We start from the raw sequence: 18,878 nt of genomic DNA on the forward strand, positions 1-18,878 counted from the left end.
CCAGAAATCAATCAAGTTAATAGCATGTTTTTATAGAGTGGGAGGAAAACAGAGCACCCCTAATAAATCCACACTAGCTTCTTTCAAAATTTTAATTACTTAAGGCACACATCCACTAGATGATTTTTTTGAGCGATTGAACGATAACGATATCGTTATCGTTCAATCGTTCATAAATCGTTTGCAAATTGCTTGCAAATCATTTGCAAAAATGTCTTAAATGACCAGCGATGCGCGCGCCCGCTGGTCGTTTAGACATCTATCATGGTGCAAACATGCTGGATAACCTGACGATATCGTCAGGTTCAGCATGTTTGCAGATGATTGATGAGCCTGCACTGAATGACTGCTCGTTCAGTGCAGGCTCATCACAGACTGACAAACGACTTCACGATTACAATGTTGTAATTGTGCAGTCTTTTGCCTGTCTTCTAGTGGATGTGTGCCTTTACTGTTATTTAAAAACAGCACAAGATATGACAGACATCATTAATGCGTACACGAGTAACAGACTTAAGGATGCGGAATAGATACATGTAGGAAATGAGGAACATTTGCCCTTGGACAAACATGTTGCACTGTTAGGATTACAAATGCATATTTTTATTTTGCATATAACACGCTAACCTGTCTCAAATCCACCCAACCCCCATTCTTCCTTCAGTGCAACATGTATTTGCCTACTTACAAAATTGCACCTTCTAGCTGGATTTATTAATAACTGTAAATGAGGCACATCATGTGTCTTTATGGGGCCCATTTATTAATGATCACATTTGCAATGCGATCTAGGCGCGATATTAACGCCCATGATCACATTGCAGAATGCAATCATACTGCCCGGATGTAACAAAAAGCACCTGGAGTGATGTGATGTGCTGGGCGTAAAGTGACTGCGTTAGCAGTCTCTTCACCCCTGTGCCGGGGCTCCTGTGCATGCGTGGTCTACAGAACACACACACGTGGCGGCCATTGCCGGGGGAGGGTTCCTATGGAACCCTCGCCTGGCTAGTTGTGCGATATGTAGCCCATAGGCTACAGTGGATTACGCCATCTTCAGATGGCATAAGCTGCGGGACCAACTTGTTAAATCTGACAGCATTACGTCCGCCATAGAAATCTATGGGGGTTACGGTACTGGCAGAAATGGAGGGACCACAGCAGATGAGATCCCTAATATTTGTGAGTATCCACTGAAAACGGGTGTTTTCTAAGAATACACCACAAATATTAAATGATAAATGGGCCCCTATATTACAGACTCATGAACATTTACTGGCCCTCTGCTGGTGAAAGTGGAGGTTTACATGTTTCATTTGACAAACTGTCCAGGGGTCTTGCTAATAGCTTAGAAAACTGATACATACAATCAGATAGAATTGATTTAATAGATTACTTCTGATATGATATATATCATTTATTCATTTTATTCACGAGGTGTTCATTGTATTCATATAATTGAGTTTGTTGTATACAAACTATACACGTTTAATCCATTTACCAATATAAACAATGTTATGTCAATGCACATTAAAACAATGGGCTTTTAAAGACATATAGAAAACATTGTGTTATTAAATGACCCTTGTTCGGAGCACAGGAGATTGTGAGACCACAAATATTATGCTTTTATTTATAAATGGGGAGATAAGTATTCATATAATGCAGAACTACAATACATAACATAACTGGAGACAGAATCAATGACGAATCTGCTTTTAAGATAGAAAACCATAGATTGTAGGACTGTGGGCTTGTTAGAGGACGTGGTATCTTTTGACAGGCATTGGACTCCTGTTTAAAATTATATGATTTCCAAGAACTCTTGTCTTTACCATTAGTTACCTCACTTGTAAGAGTCCACTTTTAAGAACATACAAAGGACAGCACTGCACTCTAGTGCATAAAAGAAGTATTGCAGAACATTGTTTTAACAAATCTTCACATTTTTCACTGAACATGTAAAAATAATCAAAGTAGTTCTGAGGAAATCAGCAATGACTTTTTTTTGTAAGTAGCAATGATGAAATACATAACAAAAATAAGAGTTCTACATCCCAAGGACATATACACACTGGCCTTTATTTAACACAATGGGGCCTATTCATCATCACTTAATTTTTACAAAAGTAAAAATTAAGTTTTTGGGCCATTCATCAAGAAGGTAAAGCAGGAGATATCACATATATCTCCTACTTACCTTCATCTTGTGGAATGGCCTTCTGTCCCCATACACTAATACAATATTTTCGGAGCTTGAGTACGGTAGAATTCGCCATCTTCCCGCTCTGGTAAGGAGCCCTGGGTTGTGAAGAGGGATCCTTTCGGATCCTTCCACCCCTGTCCGGCTCCTTTGGGGCTCTTGTGCACATGCGTGACCCATCACTGCTCCGAAAGGAGCAGTGAAAGGATTCACCTTTCCAAAAAGGAGCAGTGAAGCCACTCTCGGGGAAAGCTGACTCGTATCAGCTGTCACCGCGCCGGAGCAATAATGAATTGCTCGGACCCCGATAATTAACATCATGAATAGGCCGCATAATCACAAGTACAAACGGCAGTAAATGCAGACATGTTTGACATATGGTTATTAGTTGCAGCTGTTACTAGCAGTAGGCTGGAGTCTCCTCCCCCTTCCTTGTGCAACGGAAATTATATTCACATTTGAAGCCTTATAACAATGCATGCACAGTAGGCAAACCAGGACAGAACCTGGGGGCATAGACGTAACTACCAATGGTGCATAGGCTGCGGCTGCTACAGAGCCCAACCTGCCTCCAGTGCCCGCCACTGCCCCTGCACTCAGTCATGCAGCACTGTCTGCAACAGTCAAACTGCTGCAGTGATGCCTGCCCTGCTGGGACATCTGTGGGAGGAGGCCTGAGCAAGCAGCACCACAGCATAGTTGGAATAAGGGGTGGCGCTTGGATATGTGTGCCGAGCTCCCCTCTCTTAGGTCTGCCTGCCCCGCAAGTGCACATTCGCCTACTGCTTTTATGCATGTTAGAGCAAGAGGAGGAGGTAGACTGGATGAGGATAGAGGGCGGCCCAAATGAAGAGAGGGGGCAAGCCATATGAGAGGGGACAGACTGGATGAGGAAAGGGGCTTGACTAGCAGTTGGGCCAGACTAGGAGCATGGGAAGGGGGCGTAAAGGAGAAGAGAAAAAGTTAGCTGGGGTGAGAGAGGAACAGCAGCAGCGGGGTTACAGCCACAGGAGAGAGGGTTAGCTGTGGGTGGAGGGGGGAGGATCAGTAAAAAAGAGGACTGAGAGAAAACAGAAAGTTAAATAAGGGAAAGAGCAGGAGTTATAGAATGGAGGATAGAGCACATGAGACAATGGAGAGCTGAGGGGATAATGCTGTTTGGTTGGGGGAGAGAGACTGAGAGTCCTGGATGGTGAAACATGCAGCTGCTGGCGATCCGGTGTGCCAGTAAATAGTATGGATGGAGCAGACCTACAGACCAAGTTCAGGAGAACAAAAAGGAACTGGATCAGCTGACAGTGCTGGAACCTGTGCAGCCAACTGTCTCTAGGTTAGTGCGTGCTTGTGTGAATGTATGCAGTTTTTTAAAATTATTTGTAGATCTTATACTGTATGTAAATGACACCTCTCCGGCTTTCCCATTCCACCCTCCACTCTGTTAGGCCCCACCCCCCTCTGCTTTTCTGACCTCCCCCCAGCCGCTCTGTCCTGCTCCCCACCCGCCCACTGTCACTTTGGTGGAGCGCTGGGGTGTCCATTCTAAATTTTGCTATGGGTCCCACAAAGGTATAGTTACGCTCAAGTAACAGCTGTTTACTAATATTGTATCTGTCCCTTCTCACAGCTGCCTGCCTGTGAACTCCTTCTCTCTACTTACATGACCACTGACTTTCATTCAGGTCCAGTTTTATTATAGTTGGATGGAAATCCATTGTGCCACATAATGTGATGTAGGGTACTGTGCAAGAGGTGTAGTTTAGAGCACATTTTACCTTTTCGTCCACTTGTGCTTGGAGTGGCAGGTGTGGGGCACTCATGTGTAACTTCACTACAGTTAACTTGTGGAGATGCAAGTCAACCAGTCCCCTTTTAGAGACATGTCTTATTTTGAGTAATACACAATGATGGATTTTATCTACAGGCTGCAGAGCTGCAGCCTCCTCCGTAAAATCTGCCACCACCAGTGAACCAGTCGGATTGTGTGAATTGGCTTCATTGGCTGTGGCTTTTCATTAGAAGAATATCAGAGAGAGCTTTCAATGGGAAAGCACTTCCCTGCCTTGTCATCAGCCCTAGATGGCTTCTAGGGGCTGCAGCTGATGCAATCACTAGAAGCTGGCATTTGTGTGCATGCGCTGGTCCTGGCACCTGTCAGATCCATTGTGCATGCACATTGGACCTGGCAGGTTCTAGGACAGAGTCAGACACAATGCTGGGACTGATGGAATGCTGAATGGCAGCCCTCCTCATTGAACAGGGTAGAATCCACTACTGTTAGGGACAGGCCCGGCAACAGGGGGGGACTAAGGGTACACCCGTACTGGGGCCCGAGGTCCAGACAAGCACAAAACAGGTCCGAGGATGGCGGACTCATTGTTCCAGCCAAGGCCGCAGGGACCCATAGCCGCCGCCCAGCCCCAGCTCCCTTGTAGCCTGTCTGTGGCAGCACTGGGCTCTTCCAGGTGGCCCAGCTGCGGCCCGGGCCGGGCATAACCTTTAAGTTAGCAACGCAGTGGCATGACATCATAGGCCATGTTGCGCACGTCTTCCCTGCCCGTTAGGCAGCCTGTGTTGCTGCGTGGGTTAAGTAGTTGAGGTGATTGGGGATAGAGGATAAGGAATAAGGGCTGGGGGCAAAGGAAGGTGATGGGGGCTCGGGACAGAAGTAGGTGAAGGGGGCAGAGGAAGGTGATAGTGGCTGGGGCAGAGGAAGGTGATGAGGGCTGGGGACGAAAAAGGTTGTAGAGGTGATGGGGGTTGGGAGCAGAAGTTGACAGGCTGGGCTGGGGGCAGAGGAAGGTGATGGGGCTCGGGATGGAGGAAGGTGAAGGGGGCAGAGGAAGATGATGGGCTGGGGGCAGAGGAAAATGATGGGGCTGGTGATGGAGAAATGTGAAGGGGGCAGAGGAAGGTGATGGGGTCTGGAAGCAGAGGAAGATTATCGGGCTGGGGAATGAGGAAGGTGATGGGGTCTGGGGGCAGAGGAAAGTGATGGGGCTGGGGACGGAGGAAGGTGAAAGGGACTGGGGCGGAGGATGGTGATGGGGCAGAGGAAAGTAATGGGGTCTGGGGACAGAGGAAGGTGATGGGGGGCTTCAGGGCTGAAGATGGTGATAAGAGGCTGAATTTTGAGGAAGGTGATGAGGGGATGAGGATGGCTGGCTGCAGACACCATCCCTCTTACCCCTGAGGCATCCACAGCGCTGTCATCAAGAAGACCTTGCAAGAGATGGAAGACAAGAACTACAGTGACAGAGAGTCATAGTGTATTTTTACTTTATTTAAAGGCTGGCATATCTTTCACTTAACATTATCATGCTTCACATACTTTTTTGGCCGGGATGAAGCTTAGCCCCTCCTACTGGTGGCCGCTAAGCTCCACCCCCATTTCTGATTGGCCTGTAACCATCCATGCCCCCAACAGCCATGCCCATCAAGGGGTGCAAACTATTGATGGTTGTATTCAAGCTCCCAATGTCTGTGTCCCGTTCTCCAATCCGACACCAGTCGTCACCGCTATTGTAAAGCTTGGATTGGGAGCTTGAATACAACTGAGCGGCGGCTCAAACATCCATATTGGAGCTTATTGTTTATGTGATCTAAAGCTGTTATCCCTTACCTTATGAAGGATTCTGTATTTGCTTCTAAAAGTAACTAGAGACCACTACTTGCTAGAATTCGTTACCACCTGAGTGGGACTGATAAAACCGTATGAACAGTTGCTTTCTTCGTTGGTCTGATACACAATTTCCTGTGCCTCCTTGTATTAGTGAAATGGGGTTATTCTGCTACGCTGAGGAATTAGATCCTCTATATCCATTGTGTGTATGTACTATTGCTATAATTATGTGCTGTATGTTTTTAAAAGTCTGACTAAAAGTCAGGCATTTCTTCATTTTATATAGTAATTAAATACTTCTTTGTTTATATACCTGTGTCTCAGTCAATCTATAATATCGCACACCCTCAAGTGGAGTGGTAATTTCTACTCTTCTTGTATATTTATTTTTTAGTTTATTTTATGCCTCTGATGTAAAGGAGCGTACGAGTATCAAGATTAAGGCCCCCATTTATCAACGATATTAAACACCAGTGACATTTTTCATTTATTATCACTGTGATACAAACAAAAAATATACTGGTATTTAACAATACTTACCCCTCCGGCAAGGTCTCGCAAAGTACTCGTCGTCGGCGAGGTCCTCTGCTGGGCTGCTGGCAGCCCAAAGCTGCCAGCGACGGCATGGCGGTGTTATGTGCATGCGCGACAGTCTGTCTACGCATGTGCATGACACGGGGACCCGGCAGTGCCTTGAAGGCTTCGCTGAAGCCGGAAAGGCACCGCCGGGTCTCCATTGCCGGCAATGGGGCTCGCATCGCTCCCACCATCTAAAAGATTTGCGAGAGCGATGTTTGACAAACAAATCGCTGTAATCTTAGATTACCGCTGTTTGTTAAATCTAAAAACCTGGCATAACCCCTTTAGCGAGCGCTAAATGGGTTATGTATCGTTGATTAATGGGGGTCTAAGTAAATTACGTTTTTTTAGTCTTTAGCAGTGGTGACTCCATAGATGGGGCTGCAGCACAGTCTAATATTCAAAATTCAAATAGGGAGCCACATGGACTGTCACCCCAAATGCTGCCAAACATCACTGGCAGTTGGTGTGGCTCCCGTATTTAAATATTGAACTGCGCTGCAGCCTCACCTCTTATGCTGCCACTCGACCCAGACCACGAGCTTACAGTCCCAAAGCACTTGGGACATGTTGTTTTGTCACCCAATCACCTTGGTTGAGAAGAAACATTTCACCACTTGTCACCCCCTTAAGGAGTCACATTTAAAAAAATCCCTACTTAGTGGGTACCTACGCTATGGAAGCAATATACTCCCCGAATTTCATGTTTCTAGGTCAAGGGGTTTGGGCTGGGCGTTGATGAATCAGTCAGGCAGGACATTGCACAGGGGGAGGCAACATTTTAGCCCTTTTCACCTCCTTAGGAGTCAGATTTCGAAAAATCCCTTCTTAGTCAGTGCCTACATCATAGAAGGCATATACTCCCTGAATTACATGTCTCTAGATACAGGGGCTTGTGCTGGCCGTTGAGTCAGTTAGGACATTTGATTTTATATATATAGATAAGATCACGCAGAAGGTTACTTGCCAGTCCTTTGGCGTCTGGGGAACAAGTGAAGGTAAGCGCGGACTGTCAGTGACTTTTTTTAAACCTCTGGTCTCACACCATGCTACTGAGTATTCCTGTGTACTTATTCTGGATTGATAATCTGACCATCAGCTGTTTGCTATATATACAGTCAGGTCCATAAACATTGGGACATTGACATAATTTTCATATTTTGGCCTCTATTCACCACCACAATGGCTTTGAAATGAAACAAACAAGATGTGCTTTAACTGCAGACTTTCAGATTTATTTTGAGGGTATTTACATCCAAATCAGGTGAACGGTGTAGTAATTACAACGGTTTCTATATGTGCCTCCCACTTTTTAAGGGGCCAAAAGTAATGGGACAAACTAAACAATCTTAAATCTAATTTTCACTTTTTAATACTTTGTTGCAAATCCTTTGCAGGCAATTACAGCCTGAAGTCTGGAATGCAGACATCACCAGACGCTGGGTTTCATCCCTGGTGATGCTCTGCCAGGCCTCTACTGCAAATGTCTTCAGTTACTGCTTGTTCTTGGGGCATTTTTCCTTCAGTTTTGTCTTCATCAAGTGAAATGCATGCTCAATCGGATTCAGGTCAGGGGATTGACTTGGCCATTGCATAACAGTCCACTTTTTAGCCTTAAAAAACTCTTTAGTTGCTTTTGCAGTATGCTTCGGGTCATTGTCCATCAGCACTGTGAAGTGCCGTCCAATGAGTTCTGAAGCATTTGACTGAATATGAGCATATAATATTGCCCGAAGCACTTCAGAATTCATTCTGCTGCTTTTGTCAGCAGTCACATCATCAATAAATACAAGAGAACCAGTTCCATTGGCAGCCATACATGCCCACGCCAAGACCCTACCACCACAATGCTTCACTGCTGAGGTGGTATGTTTTGGATCATGAGCAATTCCTTTCCTTCTTCATACTCTTCTCTTCCCATCACTGGTACAAGTTGATCTTTGTCTCATCTGTCCATAGGATGTTGTTCCAGAACTGTAATAGCTTTTTTAGATGTTGTTTGGCAAACTCTAAACTGGTCTTACATCTTGTGGTGAACCCTCTATATTCACTCTTGTGAAGTCTTCTCTTGATTGTTGACTTTGACACATATACACCTACTTCCTGGAGAGTGTTCTTGAATTGGCCAACTGTTGTGAAGTGGTTTTTCTTCACCAGGGCAATAATTCTTGTCATCCACCACAGTTGTTTTCCGTGGTCTTCCGGGTCTTTGTTGTTGCTGAGCTCTCCGGTGCATTCCTTCTTTTTAAGAATGTTCCAAACTATTGATTTGGCCACACCTAATGTTTTTGCTATCTCTCTGATGGGTTTGTTTTGATTTTTCAGCATAATGATGGCTTGCTTCACTGATAGTGACAGCTCTTTGGATCTCATATTGAGAGTCGACAGCAACTGATTCCAAATGTAAATGTCACACCTAGAATCAACTCCAGACCTTTTACCTGCTTAATTGATAATGAAATAACGAGGGAATAGCCCACACCTGTCCATGAAATAGCTTTTGAGTTGATAGTCCCATTACTTTTGGCCCTTTAAAAAGTGGGAGGCACATATAGAAACCGTTGTAATTCCTACACCGTTCCCCTGATTTGGATGTAATTACCCTCAAATTAAATCTGTAAGTCTGCAGTTAAAGCACATCTTGTTTGTTTAATTTCAAAGCCATTGTGGTGGTGAATAGAGGCCAAAATATGAAAATTCTGTCAATGTCCCAATATTTATGCACCTGACTGTATGTACAGACCCACGCTTTGTTTCAGACTAATGGTGTTGTTTGCTCCTCAGCATCTCTTATAATTTGGTATTGCAAACTTGGCTCCATTTTTGACTAATCCACTGCTTGTATTCCTGCTGACTGCCAGGCCCAGCGACAGGGGGGGACTGTGAGGTTCTGAATTTGTTGTGGACCCGAGGTGGTGATAGAAGCAGACACAGCAGACTTAAATGAAAAAGTGGGGGTTTTAATAAGTGACTGAGAAGACATGGGAATGGCAAACGCCAAAAAATGTCCAGATATAGCACTAAAGTGCACTTGATAACTGTAGTGAGGGTTAATGAACAAATGTCCAGATAGTGACAGCAGGAACAGTCCAGTATAAGTATGGAGAGCTAAAACAGAATGGATGAGCTGTAACAAAATGCAGGCTTGATGAGCTGTAAGTGAATGCAGGTATGATGAGCTGTAACTGATGCAGACAGAGATAGTGAAGTCCAGCTGGGAGTGAAATGAAGCAAGGTGCAGGGAAACAGCAGGTTCAGGTGCTCAGGCAGGTAAGAAGGTATATGGAGGGTGCAGGGTAAGTCCAGCAGGTTGGAGCAGGCAAGGTTCAGGCTAGTAGCGTAACCGACAGGCAGGAAGATAAGGCACAGCTCTCTCTCTCAGCCGCAGCTGAGAAACACGTTGCACTGGCAAAGGAAGGAAGGCTCTGGACCTTCATAAATACTCAGTGCCGTGCTGTGACTGGCTGGAATGAGCACATGACCTACCAGGATTGGACAGCTGGGATCACATTGCCGCAGGCAAGATGGTGGCGCCCATGCCAATGGAACAGAAACACTGCCAGACCTCACTAGGCCTAGTGATAATGTGCCCGCACAGGACCACGCGTCGCCAAACACCAGTACCACTGCCAGAGACCCCCCGCCACAACGACCTCACAGGTACCATGCCAAGAAACCCTGGCCGTGACAGGGACAAAGGGGACACATTTACCGGGCACCAAGCTTCTGAGGGGCCCCGAACCCTCAGGCATTTCGGGAGTCCAGTTCATGTGTCCCGCTTGCCTCTGCAGACTGCTACCTACTGTGTAATTAGGGCACCTGGGAAACTGCGATTACATTGAGATCCTCCGGTCTAGTCACGGCATACACAGGGAGGGAGGCTGGAACGACGCAGCATGCATGACGTCATGACGTTGCACCTCTGATTTTTACCGAGGAGCCGCCGGGTGTGTGAGCCACCAGAGAAGACTGAAAACTGGTAAGTGTTGCCAAGGCAGGGCTGAGCTAGAGTGTCACGGGTGTCGGGTGGTGGGTGCTACAGATGAACACAGAGGCTGACACAGGGACAGGGGGAGATGTGGCAGGGGCAGGGGAAGAGGGGGAAATGTGACAGACTCGGGGACTGGGGAAGAGAGGCGAAATGTGATAGAGACGGGGGCTGGGGAAGAGAGATTTGTGTGATGGACTGGGGAAGAGAGGCGTGGGACACGGGCTGGGGTAGAGGGGGAAATGTGATAGACGGACTGGGGAAGAGGGGGAAAAGTGACAGACACGGGGCTGGGGAAGCGGGGGAAATGTGACAGACATGGGGGCTGGGGAAGAGGGGGAAATGTGACAGACATGGGGGCTGGGGAGGAGGGGAAAATGTGACATACACGGGGGCTGGGGAAGAGGGGGAAATGTGACAGACATGGGGGCTGGGGAAGAGGGGGAAATGTGACAGACACGGGGGCTGTGGAAGATGTGACAGACACGGGGGCTGGGGAAGAGGGGTGTGTGTGACTGACTAGGGAAGAGAGGTGTGTGACACGGGCTGGAGAAGAGGGGTAGATGTGATGGGCTGGGGAAGAGGTGGTGTGTGACAGATACAGGGCCTATGAAGAGGGGTGTGTGTGACTGGTTAGGATAAGGACTAGGAGAGGATATAAGGGGCCCCAAAAACATGAGTGTACCGGGCCCCAAGATTTCTGTTGCCGGCCCTGCTGACTGCTACTTGTGTACCTAACTTGGCTTTGTTCCTGACCACTCCTCTAGTTATAAATGCAGATGTTCACCAAGAATTCTAATAATCAAAACTTTTATAACAAACTGTAACGATTAAATCTTAGTATATTTTTGGCTAAAAAATGTAGGACTAAAGGCCTCCACGCAGCAGCAATCAATTGGGGCAGTTCTGCATTTTGCAGATGATTGTGTAAAAAAATCTGCAAAGTATGGGGTTTACAGATGGCAGATTCCGACCAAAAAGTGATTGGAATTGGCGAATCAGATTGTCCAACATGTTGGATTTCACAGACCAATCTGGGCTGAAGATTGCTAGTGTATGGTAACAATCAGCTGAATTGCAGACTGTTACTAGTAAAATTATGAGTCTTTCATGATTGGCAGATCTGTCTTTCCTGGAAATGATCTGCAGATCACTGAAAAATATCTGTAATGTATGGTCACGGATTGGTGATCTTTAAATTGAGGAAAAAATATCTCAGAATCTGAATTGTTTTTTCGTGATTGCTGACGTATGGACCCCTTTACCTATAATAGTGCTTTTTCCAATGTGTAGACTGCAATGCAAGGACCTATACTAAATTACCAGGGGCAGGTGGGAGGAGTTCTAGACCAGGCAGAAGGGGCCTCACCTTGTAGTGTACATTGAATACACACAAAAAAGGGGGGCTAAACTGCATACCCTAATTTAAAACATAGTAAGAGGTGCTACCATGCTGAGACTTGTAGTTCCATGCAGAGAAAAATGCCAATGCACACTCTTACCACTTAGAATGCTGATAATCAAAACTTTTATAATAAACTCTAAAGCTGCATACACACGTAAAGATTTTCTGTCCAACCATCCAACTAGTTGATTGGTTGGAATGAAAATCTGGTAAGGTATGAAAGCAAATAACAATCAGCAATTTGCTCCCAAACCCCGGAAAATGGACAAAAACTGTTGATTGAACAAATTGTTTAGATCAAACATTTAACAAACTTGTCTGACGACCATTTTCATCTGTTTTCTGGAATTTAGGAGCAATTTGCTGATTGTCATTTGCTTTCATGCATTACCAGATTTTCATTCCAACCAATGAACTAGTTGGATGGTTGGACAGAAAATCTTTACGTGTGTACCCAGCTTAACAAATAACATGGTTTGTAAATAAGGTTCTTAGTACAGTTTGGCCAAAATGTAGGCCCATGTGCCACATCAATGTGAATCTCATCAGGTGGGTCCCTAAAATCCCTAATACTGACACCTTATATAAATTTATCCAGGACTTACCTGTCATGTTTATTGAATGTGATATAAGTGCACTTTTGTACATTTTAAATACTGCCCTTCAATAAATGTTAGTATCTAACTCCTAAAGAATAAGAATTAATAATAATTGCAAAAATTTACAGTGACAAATCTTTAAAACCGGAGAATGTCCCTTACTAGGGACAGTTTGCCACTAAATTTCCTCTGATGAAACCGTTCATAGAAGGGAGAAACGCATCAGTATTTTAACTTACTGAGACTTATGATACATTCACATATGAGAGATGTTTTTTGGTGGTCAGAATTCATGCATTTGGATTTTCTGTGAGTGCATTGGTAACTTACTTTAACCCTCAGATTTGTATTTATTGTATGCTTCCTACATAAAATTATAGTTTGCCGCGCTAAAGAAAAAAGTTAGAGTTTTTAGAAGTGGAGATGTTGCCCATAGCAACCAATCAGATTCTACTTAACATTTAACTAGCACCTTCTAGAAGATAATAGCTAGAATCTGATTGGTTGCTATGGGCAACATCTACTATTCTAAAAACTCTCACTTTAGTACATTTACCCCTAAGTGTTCGGGCCATTCTTCAAGAAGGTAAAGCAAGAGATATCACAAATATCTCCTACTTACCTTTCTGACTGCGGGAGCATTCGCCATCTTCAGATGGCATTTGCTCCTGCTCGCGGCTTGCAATCTGCTTCTTACTGGATTGGGAAGGAGGGATCCCTCCTCCCCTGTTTGGCTGCTTCCATTGGAGCTTTTGTGTACATGCGTGACCTGTATGTCACACATGAGCACTAGTGAAAAGATTCTCTGCTCCGATAGGAACGGTGAAGCGCTTCGGGGAGACAGCTGATTTGGAATCAATGATGAATTGCTTTGGCGCTCGTGTCATGTTAGTATGTTAATTATCAGGTTCCGTTTGGACGATAATTAACATAATGAATAGACCCCTAAATGTATTACATCTACTGTAGCTGTAAAAGTTGTTAAATCTACCAGAGGTTGGACTTTGCTCCTTTCCATTGCACTTAAAAGCCCGTTTCTAGATTCTCTTTAATTGATGTAATCAAAACTTTCAAGCACCTAAAAGTGTCAGGTTATAATTTTAGTTCTGATGTTGCTTCACTCTTTGGGGTAAATTTACTAAGAATTGTGTTGGTGTGAGTATGCATTCTCGGGCGAGATTAACCTTTGTTTTAAAGCCGCAGATTTACTAAAGTCAAACATCATCAAACCAACTCGCAAGTACTTTACATAGAAAACAATACTACAAAGAAATTTACGAAGAATCGTGTTTATAAAAAAGGAGCAAACTCAGGGGGTCATTCAGACCCGGTCGCAAGCGCTGAGCGCTCGCAACCAGGTCGATGTTCCCCCACTGGGCATGCGCACGTTGCAGCCAGCTCCGACGTGCGCATGCGCATGACCCCACTAGCGATGGGCGCTCCGTCGCTAGGGGTCTCGCACCAAAGGGGCAAGCTGTCAATGGTGAGTGACAGCTCGCCTCGTTTGGGAGGTGGGCAGGGGGCGTGGCCGGCCAAACGGAGGCGTTCCCGAAGGAACGCTTGCCGTTTGGGGGCGGCCCCACTGACATCAGCAGTGATGTCAGTGGGGAACTTCCTGCTCGATCAGAGCAGGAAGCTCCCTGGGGCTTGCGGGAGCCGAGACCCAACCTTTGGGTCTCGTTGCAAGCCCCGTTGGTCGCGATGGTCTTGACCATCGCGACCATCACCCTGGTTGGCCGCTAGAGCTGTGGGTGGTAACCCACAGCTTAGCGATCGACCAAGAGGCGGCACTGCAAGATGCAAGCGGCCGCCCTCATTCAGATCGACCGCTTGCATCTAACGACCGCCTCTGAATGAGGTCCTCAGTTCAAAATACATGTTTCAAGTGTGATCTGTGCAGTGCTTTTCAGTGTTTAAATGTACAGAAAGAGTTACAAATCTTTACAAAATTGCATGGGATTCCCACCCTCCCCCTCCTCCCCCGGGGAATCCTCGGGAAGTGGGGAACCACAAGTACAAAAAAGCTCAGGGCCCGCCGGAACCTATAGTCCCCCTGTAAAGGAAATTTGAAATAAGCACAATACACACATTGAATGTTGTATTTTTTATTACACACTCACACTCACTGTACATCCTTATCTTGACCCTTGGTTGGTTCCCTGCAAACATGCTGCTCACAGGGTCGTATGTAGAATTTGGGCACCACATGACTGAACTCGCACACCATTAAACACGACTAAACACTATTGCATACATACACCATCGGAAAACACGATCCTGACGAACACAAATCTTTTGAGTGTTTGATCATGAAAAACTCTCACGTGTCCCAGCGATGCCAAATGTGTTTAAACTCAGACTAAACATGATATTTACTAAATTTACCACATAGTAACTTGAAATGCATCTACCAATAAGCTGAAATCTAGATGCACTCACATAAATCAAGACCTGTAGCCTTGCACTGTACAGTGGACAGTTTGGGCTTTACAAATTACATCCACTTAATGTTATACTTTAATTTCTGATCTAGGTCCACCACTTCATAAGAATTACTACTTACTGTTCTTTAAATGGCAAAATTGTAACCAGCTTAATACAGAGACCATCGTTTAGCAGAAAAAGAACATAATCTCTCAACCCAAAAAGAAAAATGATAAAAACTACAGTTGAGGAAAATCTTCCAATGGTTTTGAAACCTCTGCCTGAGGCCGAATCTGTCAGAAAATATGCAATTCCACTGGTTGGGTCTGTAAGACGAAGTGATGAATTTCTGGAACAAATTAGACAGATTGAAAACAAACTCAGTGAGGTAAGCTGCTTTGTTTGTGGGTTTTATCCCTGTTATTTGTAATGGAGGGCACTATAGAAAACATGGTTTTCAACAAGTATGCCTCCCAAGTGTGTGTCATTAAAACGTATTTTCTCTTTTTTTTTAATGAAAATTCCTATTCCATTGCCCTTCTATATCATTCCCCATCATTCTCCAATTGTGCTTGATGTATTTATCTGTATGTATAAATTGCTACATTGTATATCAGCAGATTTATGTCTTCTATTGCGTTTAACTGCTGTGTGTTACTTTTACCATAACGCTTAGGAAACATTTTTTTCTAAGGTAGCTCCTCCCCCAAGCCAGATCTCTCTGTATAATACAGAACCGGCAATATTTTGGTTGATGTTGTGTCTGGCCCTCCCCTGACACACAACAACACCTTTCCCCCACTCCTCTCTGGTTTTCTTCTGTCAAGAGTGTGCAGTAATTTTTCCCATGACTAGAGGCTAATGGGAGTGGTTACCAGGGAGTTGCAGTCAGGGATGACAGGATAGGCAGAGCCTCTCCTGTCTTAATCCTGAGATTTGATGTAAAATTATTAGACTAATACAAAGAAGATACTTATAACTTATAAACATTTTCTTTATTTATTGTAATAATTTTTATAGTTAACACTCACCAGCTTTGTGAAGCTCCCTGGGACTGCAGGGAGATGAGAGAGCAGGCAGTAAGCTGCACAGAAAAAGAGCTAATAGAGGCATGCCTCTAAGTATGGGGGGCGTGCCTTGAGCACTGATGGACACCTTGGATGTGTCATGTGAACAGGAAGCACAGTGCAGTGTTTAGAGATCGAAGCTCAGTCAGCAGAAGCAAGAGAAGACACAGTGATGCAGGTAAGAGAATCAATGGACACTGAAGCATAGTGTAGTGAGGGGAGAGTTACAATGAGTATGGGGTGAGACAGGCTCCCAGCACCATGACCCATCTCCATGTGTGCCTCCCTAGCCATTGACCTCATTGCACATTGCTAGTAGCTACTACAAAAACATTTGATGGCAGATAAGAACCACTTGGCCATTTACTCTGCCCTGGTAACATAGCTTTAGTATAGTAAGATGCTTTTCATAATTAGATGTACGCTGTCTTGTATAGAGATCCCATGCAATCTAGTGGCTTTTCAACTTTTTCAATATGGTGTCTTTATCAAAAAAACAAATATTAAGAACTGCATTTATTTATCTAGATGATCTCCAAAAATCTATACATGATTTGGGGCAGCTCACAAGAGTGTGATTTGCACACACCTGATAGATGTAACAGAAAAAAGGGAATAGGTATTCAGGGCCTCTTATGCTGGGTACGGGATGTAGTTATCAGACCGGTGTATGGCATGCCACTGGACTGAATCCCGAGGCTGAAAGTCCAACACGGGACTAAAGATAGGCGTCTATATACCGACGCCTATCTTAATACCGACACTGTAACACAGACAGGCGCTAGCCCGAACCAGGTAAGTCCGGGACATCTTAGCTGTCAGCTGCGGGAGGGGGGAGAATTAGGTTTAGGTAGCATAGCGAGGTAAGCGTTTGGTTTTTGTGGGGGAGGTTAGGGTTAGGCACCCCTAGGGGGGCTAGGGATAGGCACCACTGGCAGGCCCGCTGAGAGCCGCGTCGGGCCTGGGTAATAGGGGTGTGTGGCCTAATCGCGGGAGGCGTGGCCACACCCCCTTCCGGAAAAATAAAAGTTTTGCAGGGTGCTGGGGAGGGGGGCGCTCTGGGCCCCCTCAGCCCTGCCCAAAGCAATAGCGCCTATTTGGATACCATCTGTTTGTTTCTTGTACTTTTATTCTGGAGATTGGTAAAGGCTCCACAGTATTCGCGGCTTTTTTGTGTCTTTTTTGATCAAACATATAGATTGTTCTCTTTACACATATATAATTGTTATACCATCTGGAATTTATTTTAGCATAGATCTATGATCATAACTTAATTTTTAATCTATGTCTTATTGTCAGTATTTTCTATATATGAACAACAATGTTTAATTGCATATATGTGTTTGGTGACCACTAAATGAGAAGGGAATATAAATAAAAAATCCTTTTCTCAATACAATTTTTTTTTGGATAAGATGTTTTATTCACATATCAAACCCTATGGTGGATGAAAATAGCGCAATCTCTCAAAAACAAAAAATATCTGTGGAGTAGTACACCAGCCTTAGGGTTGAGATACAGGGAAATATATGTACACAAACATATATTGAGTGATTTTGCTGCTGTAATTATATTTATGTGAACAATATCATATTTTTAACTTATAAAAGGAATAGCGCCGGGTTATTTTTGTTTTTGGAAAATGACATGTAGTTGCTTATACTTCTTCCTGATGCTCTGTAGACCTTTAGGTGATTTTGAAGAAATTGATAAAACTTCAAGACATCCTAGAAAACTTCCATTCTGTGGGGAACCCAACAGCTCATTACTTCCCTGAATGGGTAAACCACGTTCCCCTAGGAACTTGATGACAACAACAACCCATTTTAAAACTTCTCTCCAGTATTTTAGTTTACTATTCATTTGTAAAACAAGAACTTTGTCTACCTAGCACTGATGTTTGGCTTTTTGTGTAAAGTTAATTACACAGCACCGATGAGCACCAAATATCTCATGCTCCTTAAAACGTGATCCAGCGTTTTTCCAATCATTTAATCCTGAAGTTGCAAGGGCATGGGATACGCTGCTGTAAAGTTTACAAGGTACACAGGAAACGGTGACTTTTGATGAGGAGCAAATAAACCAATTGCGATGAACAGTTTCACCATTAATATTTTTCCTCCAAAATAGATCTGTAGTCATTAATCTTGTACCTTTATAATATATTATTTTTGATGTTGAAAAGTCTGATGTGATATTTTTTGATCGATAATGAAAAAAATGTTCTCACATGGATTTTGTAATATTATCCAGTCCCCAGTGCGCAGGTTCTTGAGAATAGCTTATAATTATATCATCCTTAGATCATCTTTAGGTATTTGGTGACTTTGGACAGGTAGAAGAGGCTTTCTGAGACCTTTCATTCTCAATGTCTGTAATTTCTTTACAGAAAACAGGAGAAAGGTTCTGTTGGATGCATGCTACTTTTGTGTCTTCAATGCAGACTGGAGACAGTCCAGACTGCAAGCTAGTGGTGATGATTTATTTCATGCAGGCAGGGGAAGAATCCTGCTACACACCTGTGTCTGTGAGGAATCCTTCACTGGCACTTATGTTTACCATTTGACTGACTTTGGAAGTTCCTGGTGCATCAGATTCAGGGTTATTTGGCATTAGGATTGCATAGTTATTTGTTGTTTCTGTGCATTCCTTTTCATCTCTATCTTCTTCTTACGTTTAGCAGACCCATGTTGTATTGCAGCACCACTCACTTTGCTTGCAGGGTCGCCTATGGCAGCAGGACAATTGTGTAATACAGGTTGGAGCCAAGTCCCTCATATTCTGCTCCTCTGACCCTGGGACCTTCTCCCCCTGCCTGTCATCCAATTAGCAGCCTATATACTGTCAGCCGGCTTCCCGACTGTCTTATCCCGGCAAGGGTGAAATGCCGGGCGTCTAGATGTAGACGCCCGCATTTCCCCGACGCCGGGAGACCGGCACCCGGCATCACGATCGTAGTGATGCCGGGCGCCGCTAGCGGACAGCCACGGGGGG

The 18,878-nt window shown here is 44.5% G+C and overlaps 1 protein-coding gene across 1 annotated transcript in view; it reads left to right on the forward strand.

The window, feature by feature from the left end:
• Positions 1 to 18,878, forward strand: part of CCDC7 (coiled-coil domain containing 7) — a 227,250-nt gene that overhangs the window by 46,156 nt on the left and 162,216 nt on the right. The window contains exon 3 of the mRNA XM_088447948.1: positions 15,028 to 15,205. Coding sequence (XP_088304074.1) covers positions 15,028 to 15,205 — 178 coding nt within the window. The remainder of the gene's footprint in view (positions 1 to 15,027; positions 15,206 to 18,878) is intronic.

The sequence above is a fragment of the Taudactylus pleione genome, unplaced genomic scaffold (assembly GCF_031769625.1).
Source record: "Taudactylus pleione unplaced genomic scaffold, aTauple2 ptg000446l, whole genome shotgun sequence".
NCBI lineage: Eukaryota > Metazoa > Chordata > Amphibia > Anura > Myobatrachidae > Taudactylus > Taudactylus pleione.